Source organism: Neodiprion pinetum, chromosome 5 (assembly GCF_021155775.2).
Source record: "Neodiprion pinetum isolate iyNeoPine1 chromosome 5, iyNeoPine1.2, whole genome shotgun sequence".
In the NCBI taxonomy this organism is placed as follows: Eukaryota; Metazoa; Arthropoda; class Insecta; order Hymenoptera; family Diprionidae; genus Neodiprion; species Neodiprion pinetum.
In genome coordinates this window covers 17825409-17834208 of record NC_060236.1, presented here as the reverse complement: position 1 = coordinate 17834208, position 8800 = coordinate 17825409, and the positions used below count along the sequence as shown (strand labels likewise).

The window sequence follows — 8800 nt, the reverse complement described above, 5'->3', positions numbered from 1 at the left end:
TCAATCAATATTACGCAAACAATTTTTTTTTCAAGTTAAAACACCTTGATTTATTTTTAAAGAATCTATCTCTAATTTACACAGAAATTTCAACTTTTTCCTTAACCATTCGCCATTTTCTCGAACATCTATGTAATAAAAAAGTCTATGTCGTTCAAGAAATTTAAATATATAGTCAGCAAAAATTCTTCTCGTTTCGAGTTCAGATGACCTACCTTTCTTCGTGTTTTTACCACATTGGTAGCAACCCTACCATTTTCCAATAATATCTGTCAATATTTAGACCCAAGTTCTTAAATATGAGTAGTATGAAATAAAACAAGACCAACTAATATGAACATCGTGCACTTAATAAAAAAATAATAAATCTCTTATTTCATGCACTCCAACGTCGTGGTCCGTCCTGAGAAATTGAAGTTGTGTGTGGATTTTGAAAAAAAATTTCTGAAATTTTTGAACATTAATTCAAGTGACAGTAATTATTATTTTTCTTGCAAAATACAAACATTTATGTAACATACGATATTTGCACAAATATATCTCGCGTCTTCATAGGTCCAGTTAGAGTGATCAATTTACGAGGTTAAATGAACCATCTGGAACCCAAAATAATAGGTCATTCATTAAAAAATACAGAATGCTTGGAACTGCCTATAATCGTTTTCATCTTCGTCGCTTTTTGTGATCAATGCAAGAAACACAGTTTTTCCCAGAAGATCAGTTGTTGTTTTTTGTGTTTTTTTTTTTTTTTCTATCGGTACAGTGTCAACAAAATGTAATTTTTTCCAAATTTTGAAAACATTCTACAATGTTCCAAGGATTTGTATCATTGCAACTGTAATTCTAGTTTCGCTACGTTTTTTTTTTTTTTGTGAATTTCGAGTATTGAGAAATAGCAAAATTACTAATTTCGGTTTAAACCAGGTCAGGAAAATTAGATCAACCATTTGTATTTTTGTTGCAGACTTGCCATTCGACCTATTCAAATTATAGCCAGAGTTGAAATTAATCTTGATTAAACTCGTCTATTGATTCGTATGCTGAAAAAATTAAACTCGGGATAAAAATCATTCCAAAATTCCAAGTCCGTGCATATTTTCATTTCCTTGCGATATGCCGACAGTAAACCGCTATTTTCCTTCAAAGAAATTCTGTAAAAAGTTCTGAATATATTTCTATAAAATATGTCCACCTACCTTTAACGAATGTCAATTGTGTTGGTGACTTTTTTTTTATCACAGGTTGAAGCTCGTATCGTACGAATGGTTAAAAAATTGAATTCACACAATAAAAACATACTTCAAACATGATTTGTGTTATTGACTTTCGTTTACTTTGTGTTCTACAACCATTTGGTGTTGTCGTCTAATGACTTTACAGAGTAAGAGTAATTACATATAATTCGTATGAAATAATATGCAGATAATAGTGCACATATAAGTATAATAATGTTTATATGTCTATACATATATGTTATATACAGATATGAAACAATGCACTGTATTAATATAAGGTATTTTTCTTTCCATTATTATCATTTTCTTTTTTTTTTTTATATATATGATTCAAAATAAATTGCCCTCGCTTAATTGATCGCGTACAAAATATCGATTTTCTCTTTCGATTTTATAAATGTGAAATAATAATCATTTGCGGTTGTGAGTTTTCACAACGCGATTATACAATCCAGGTTGATTAAAACCTAAATTATGGATCAGTGGATTGCGAGACCTGAAGTTTCAGCCACTTTTAGCGGCCTCTCCACCCACCACCACCACCACCACTTCCTCCTCCACCTCCTCCTCCTCCTCCTCCTCGACGATTTTGCGAATGATTCTGTAGAAAAACGCAAAAAGAAAAAAAACATTCGTTTCTCATTAATACAATTGAAGCTCGATAACTGGCAACCTTTATGCTACGCCGAAAAAGTCACAGCAAACCGAACACCCAAATGCGCATGCGCCAAATCACCGATTCCATCGGTAGATTCATTCGCTTGTCAGGTTGACCAACTCAGTTTCGGCCAGATGCCAAGTATAAAAATTTGCTTACGTATCGAGATTATTTAGGGTTGAGAATTTTACACAGCCGAAATGCGACGAGTCTGCATCCAGCTCAACATAACCTAAAAACGCTTGCGCGTATTCGAGTTATTCCACATCAAACCGATCACTCATGAAACGGTAAGGTTTTAAAATATTATCATAGTTTGATAATATATCAGGAGATATCAGCGTTTAGAGATCATCGTGTCTGACTTTTTTGCCTTTTCTTTTACATTTTCGACCCGGTGCAACTTCGAAAACATTGGCATGAAACTTCGGGCAAAATTAGAGGAGTTTTCTCGAGGCAAAAGACAACCTAATCACGAACTGTTCTGAAATTAGGCATTAAAAGTGTGCGGTTTGACATGGAATGACGCAGTTACAGTTTGCGCCGGGGAAAAATCAGACAGGGTTGGTCAGCCTGTCTAAGCAGATGAAAAACTTGGCGCTTGCGCACTTGAGTGTTAAGTTTCCTGATATTGAAAGGGTAAATAAACAAGTCCCTTTATTGTACGAATGGATCCAAACTCTAAAAAATGGAAAATGTGTAAATCTATGATAAATAAGTGTACAGACAGATATATAGCTATGGAGAAAATTTCAGATCACCGGTACGTAACAAAAAGGGTGATGAATAGACGTGCAGAGCTGATGAAAAAGGTGAGGTCAAAAAGTAGAATTGCCATATAATATGAGGGTTACAGTATCGAATTTTAGAAACTACGAACACCCAATTCATAAAATGTAAAGTGCGGAAATTTGGAATATTCAAAAGTTGAAACGAGAAAAGCTATATAAAATGTTAAAAATTAACATATAGAATTGTCAGAGCATGATTGTAGAAATTTTAACGATTCTATATAATGCTCCTACACGAAAAAACCCTTTGGTGTAAATTTGCACCCTCAATTTTTTTCTTATGGAAACTTAGCATAATCTTTGAGTTTGCGATGTGAATTTACACCCAAGTTGAGTGTTTCTTCCGTGAGGTTGCTTTATTCTACCTTTACGTAGGTTTTATTCTTTATGAATTCCATGAATCAGATTTACGCATCTTTAACCCTTCAAGTCTGACATTCTATTCAGTTAAAGAGGGGAAAAAGTCAAGAGCAAAAAATTTCCTTGAGTCCCAATGCGTGAAAAATATCAGTCTTTAAAAATTGAGCTTTTTAATTTTCCGGAAAGAGTGCTGGTCCCAAAAATCTCATCGCGATGCCCATAAAAATCTCGCGAAATTTTCGAGAATTTCCATATCAAAATCGATGAACATATCGTGAAAACATGTCAAACAAGGTACTAAAGGACGATAAAGGGTTGAATATTCGATATTGTGATTCTGATTCTATTGTGTGCGATAAGTAAAACATATTAATCTTACCCATTGAGGATTCGAGTAATTGTTGTGTGATTTATTCTGATAAGGATGAGGCCGGTTGTGTTGCTGATGAGAGTGTTGGTTGTGGTGTTGGTTACGTTGATGATAGTTCGACTGGTGAGCCACGTAGCCACTGGCCCAAACTCCGGCTTGTGGATTCTGATTATAGTTGCCACGACCACCGCCGCCGTTTCCGCCTCGGGCTGAGCCAGAAGTTACGCTGCCATAACCGCCGGAGCTGCCACTGTTGGATGAACCAGAATGGTACCCACTCTGGTACCCTGAAACAAAAAAGCAATTTTACTTATTTTTCTCCTTTCACCCCTGCCGTAAGTGTGTTTCCGACAATTCTCCCCCTCAAATTAAAAAGCCGCTGCGAGAACGAACGATTTGGCGAATGCAACGCAAAATAATAGCAGATAATTGCAACGGGAAACTCTTCCACGGTTACATATTGCATTTTAGCGTGGGGGAAATTCTCACGAACCGTGTGTAAATGGACATTTATCCGAATGCACATTTTTCACAAATAAAAGGTTATGCTACTGGCATTTTTGTAGAAATCAATATTGCAAACGCAGTTTTGGGCACCGCCTAATTACAATTTGTAATCGATTATATCTTGAATTGCAAATCAAATTTGTATCATATCGTGCAGTCGTAATGACGAATTACAAATGGCATTTTCACGCCATATCGCCTCAATTACAAAACACAAATCAGATTTGTAATCGTCTGCAAAATTACAAAGTCTAATTGTAATTTGTAATTGCCTGATTACAGTTTCGCAAATCTCTGCAGGTTCCACGGGTTTTTGGAAGGCGCTGAATTCAAATCTGATAACGTAACGTCAAAATCAAAAATCCCTGATCCAAAACGGTGAATCGAAATATTTTAACGATGTCATTGAAAAAAAGAGAAAAAAAAAATGAACCCAACGATTTTCAAAATTCTTATAATTTTTGCACTTTATTAACGGTGGAGATTGTTTTTTTTTTTTTTTTTTTTTTACCATGAAAAAAAATGGTTGCCATTCTTCTAATGCACATCAATTGAAATAAGTGGTAATCATTAACAATCGACATGCTATTACAATCAATCGCGTAGCCCTAAACTATTGCGATTATCGGGTAACGGTTTGTGCTGAATAAGACCATTTTTCAAATCACTGTATGAATAAGTTTTTTTTTCAAAATATTCCTAAAGACGTGGGTCAATATGGGAATATACACGCTTCGCGTTCGGTTATTAACTACGTACAAACAGCGTGCGCAGGTCCTCAGACATCAGCTAACTGGGCGCTTTGTTCGACCAGCACAATGTTTAGTTGAGTAGAAACGTGGCGGCGCGTGGCTCCGTGTGTGCCCAACACACGAAACGTCATATTAATATACGCCAACATACTAGCTAATAACAGATTTCACAGGAGTCGAATAATAACGCTCCCCCGCCCCTTTTTTCTCTTTAAAGGTCCATTGACGTATCGAATATATTTTACGTACCTACATGGGATGCATAAAACGATCCCATCATAATTATTCACTTGATCTAAACGACAATCGAGCAAATAGTCCTAAGAATTTTGAAGCTTGAGTTAGCCGTTCCTAGGCTGTGAATGAATTTTGTTTGTTGTATTCAAAATATAGAATGGTTGCTGGGGATCAGTCGATTCGAGGATTTTGTTGCCTCCTCTTCAAATGTTGGTAAAATTGTTATTAAAGCGTGGAACTTAATACACGTACGTATTTTTCGGAAACTTGAGAGAACTTCCAGAAAAGGGTACCAAACACATCTCGTTCAAATTTGTTTTCAGTGGATAAATGTAGATTTTTTTCTGTTTTTCAAAACAACTGCATGCAACTCCACGAAAATAGGAAATTATTAAAAGAAAAGAAAAAATATAACCGTTTAACATTACCCAGTGATTGCAAAGAATCACGGAAAATTTAAAAAAAAGCATAATGAAGCTGGTTCTGTCGAATTTCAAATGGCATACCAGTCATTCTTTTACGACTCTTTTTGGCTTAGAATAGTGAGATTTTTGTCCCAAACGAAAATTAAAAAAGTGATTCTAAACCTTTGTACGATACTGTGTAATTGTCTAGATTTCTTGACCACTGAATTGTGTGTGTGTGTGTGTGTGCGTGCGTGTATTATCTTGGAGTAACGGCAAAGCGTTTTGTTAGTTTAAGATTCTGCCTTTAATACGAAGACGCTTCTCAGACTTTATTTTATATAATTAATTTTACAAAACAAAAGAACAGAGCTAACCATTTGCGGTTTGCATTTGACCTTTCACAGGACATGCTACACTGAGAAAAATTTCATTTGTTGTAGTAACTAGAAAAATTCAGTAAAACAGGTATCGTTAAAATAAACTGTTTGAATATTGTTGGAATTACGAAAAACGAGGTACGTGTAACCATTTTGCGCTATTGTCGATCTTTTTTTTGTAATTGCGGTAATTGCAACGCAAAGTCAGTTTGTTCGGTTTACTGTACTTTTTTAGTTAAATAAGGCTTCAACATCAATTTATTGTTGCACAATCATTAAATTTTCGCAACGGTTACAAGAAAATATAGTAACTGTTGGCGACGCATATCAATACATAGACAGAAAAACAAAAGCCGTAACTAGTGCTCTGTGACCTATAATTTCGTAATCGGCCATCGGCGCTAATCTCACGCACACTACGGCGAGTGGTCAACAAGACAATACAGTCTAAAGTTCTCAAAATCCCCGCGAGAGCAAGCGAGAGGATAATACGAAGAAGAATCCAAAACCGGATCAGTATTAGTCGAAACTCGGAAGAGAAAACACGTGAGTCTTGTTGACAGTAGCTCGTTACGTGTGCGAGAGTGATACGGTGAACAGTGTGAACATGGGGCTATCAACTCGACGAATCGAGGCTCATAATGATCGATTTGATTATTAAATGACGTTGGATCGTGTTTCTAATGTACTTGTGACCGAGTAATTAGATGCGAGAGCAGAACCGGGTAGAGCCGGTTGGGGACTCTCGCGCTGGCCTTCCCGGGGCCTCATGGTTGAGGTTTGGACCCGGGGTGGTTGACACGTTGGGAAACCAACGTGGTTATTACAGTCCGCGGATCACGAACACTTGAAAATAAATAACAAATCACACAAAATTGGTGTAGCCACGTGGGCTAGCCTTGTCGGGGTATCTAAGCTACCCTGGGGTGGTTTCCGTGTCGGGTAGCCGGCAACGGCTTGCAGCCCCCGGTTAAAATAGTACAGGTACTGACCGGATGGTTTCGGGTGAGATGGTAGCTGTACACGTCATCCTAGGGCCTACTCCGGTTCTGCTCGCGACGAGATCCGTGTTGAACGGATAACCGTTAGAAAGTTACCCAAGTTGACACAAGCGTTGAATAATTACTGATTGAATGAATGTAAAGCTTGTCCAATGAACCCTGAAGCACAGTTTTATATCTGGTGGCCATATTATTAATCCTTAAATCGTCCCCGAACCCATTATTATTGTTTTGAGTCTATCGAGAAGGGTGACTGTGAGACCTACAGCTAGTACAAAAGGTAATTTGGGTACTTGTAGCACCCGGCTGTGAGGTTCGTCACTAACAGTAACAGTGATCGTAATGAGAAAGAATGGTAACGGATACCAGACTTTCCGGTAACAGCTAGAAAACTAATTTTCATTTTCTACCTAGAACTATATTTTTCGATTGTGGTAAAAAATGAAAATAGTTAAGGACTGAGCGGTAACCGGAACCAAAAATTTCTCTCAGTGTAGGTACTGCACTATATAATGGTTGCAGGTTGACCAACAGAAGGATTCGCGCAAATCCTGCATAAATCGATGCAGATCGACTTTCAGCGTGGACCAAGGATGGACAGAACCGGTTAGTATGCGACGGAGCATATCTGACACGAACGACGCACAACGCTCGCCGAGGAAACAATAACCTCTCGCCCGATATCCAGGGGTTCCCGCCCTCCCAGCGGGGAATAATCCGCGCCCTCGTTGCCCTGAAAGGGGCTGCCCAGGATCCTAACCGTTTACATGCCGGATCATCCTTCGTTATTGTTGCGTTTAGGATAATAGTTACCTCTGACAACCAACTCCTGCCACCGAAATCGCAACTATATGAACGCCCCCTAGCCATAATACCTGCATCAAGCCTGCTCGCTCACTCGTTATTAGCTACTCCTCGGTCTGCCCTTCATTTTCACTAGATTTACGCCGAGGAGAATTTTTTTTAACGATCAATATACTTTTCATGCACAATAAAACTGCCGGAGCATCATTACTCTGCGACTTTAAACGAATCTGCAACTGTCAAAGTAGATAGAAACAAAGACGTTCGATCGTATCGTCGTAACAGTTTCAGCATGTTTCAAAAATGACGTGGACTATTTAGGGGCATGTCACGTGAAGCAGACAAGGAAAAAAATGCGAGGTTCTGAAATTCGTTCATATTTGGACTAATCTTATTTCTAGAAAGTATGAATAGACCTATTTATTTTTTTTTTTTTTTTTAATGAGGTTTACTTATCAAGTTACGGGCTTCTAAAGAATCGACGTAATTGAAATATATAAGGATTTTTTGGAAACAGTTTCTCGAATTGAACAAATTTACAATAAAATGGTGGAAAATTTACTGTGCTTTTCAATTATGAAATCAGTTTAAACATTTTGATTGTTTTTTCTTGTAAAAAAACCGGCAGTAAACATTCCAAACTAGAATTATCATAACTTGAACAATTTTGTTTCTTTTTTGAGAAAATCTCGAAAATATCTTAAAGTATGGAGATAATACACTAACATGTTTAATACTTTATTGTAAGTTTGTTCAATTCGAAAAACTGCTTCCAAAAAATTCCTATTTTAATTACGTTAATTCCTTAGAAGCTCATACCTTGACAGGTAAATTTCGTAAAAAATGAAATAAAAAAATTAGTATTCACATTCATACCTTCTAGAAGTACAATTAGGTCAAATATGACCGAAACTCAGAACCTCGCACTTTTTTCGCTATCCGCTTCACGTGAAATGCCCCTTTAGTTAAACAGCCCAATCATCTGTATCAGATCTGATATCGTGATAAACGTGATCCAGTGTCTCTCGAACGAACACTTCGGCAGTCCAGCATTGGGTTGGATTAGATCAAGCGCGACTCGTTGAGCTCTAATAAGACTCAGGGACCCCGATGGGGAGGAGACTCATGGTTAGTCGATAGAGTGGAATAAAGCTGAAGATCCACAACTGTTATTCAGAGGTGATAATTCTATTTTGTTTGATTCGTGATGCTGCGGCGACGTCGCCGAGTGATTTTCAGAGCTTTGTGGTGACTTCGGTGCGTGAACGCAAAACAGTGCTTCACCGAAAGAACATTTAGAG

At 37.4% G+C, this 8800-nt stretch overlaps 1 protein-coding gene across 1 annotated transcript in view; it reads right to left on the bottom strand.

The window, feature by feature from the left end:
- Positions 1 to 1537: 1537 nt before the first annotated feature.
- The window catches only part of Rat1 (5'-3' exoribonuclease 2 Rat1), a 39465-nt gene continuing 32202 nt past the window's right edge, over positions 1538 to 8800 (bottom strand). The window contains exons 16-17 of the mRNA XM_046626217.2: positions 3424 to 3701; positions 1538 to 1836 (exon numbers count right to left, since the gene is read on the bottom strand). Coding sequence (XP_046482173.1) covers positions 1750 to 1836; positions 3424 to 3701 — 365 coding nt within the window. The 3' untranslated portion in view covers positions 1538 to 1749. The remainder of the gene's footprint in view (positions 1837 to 3423; positions 3702 to 8800) is intronic.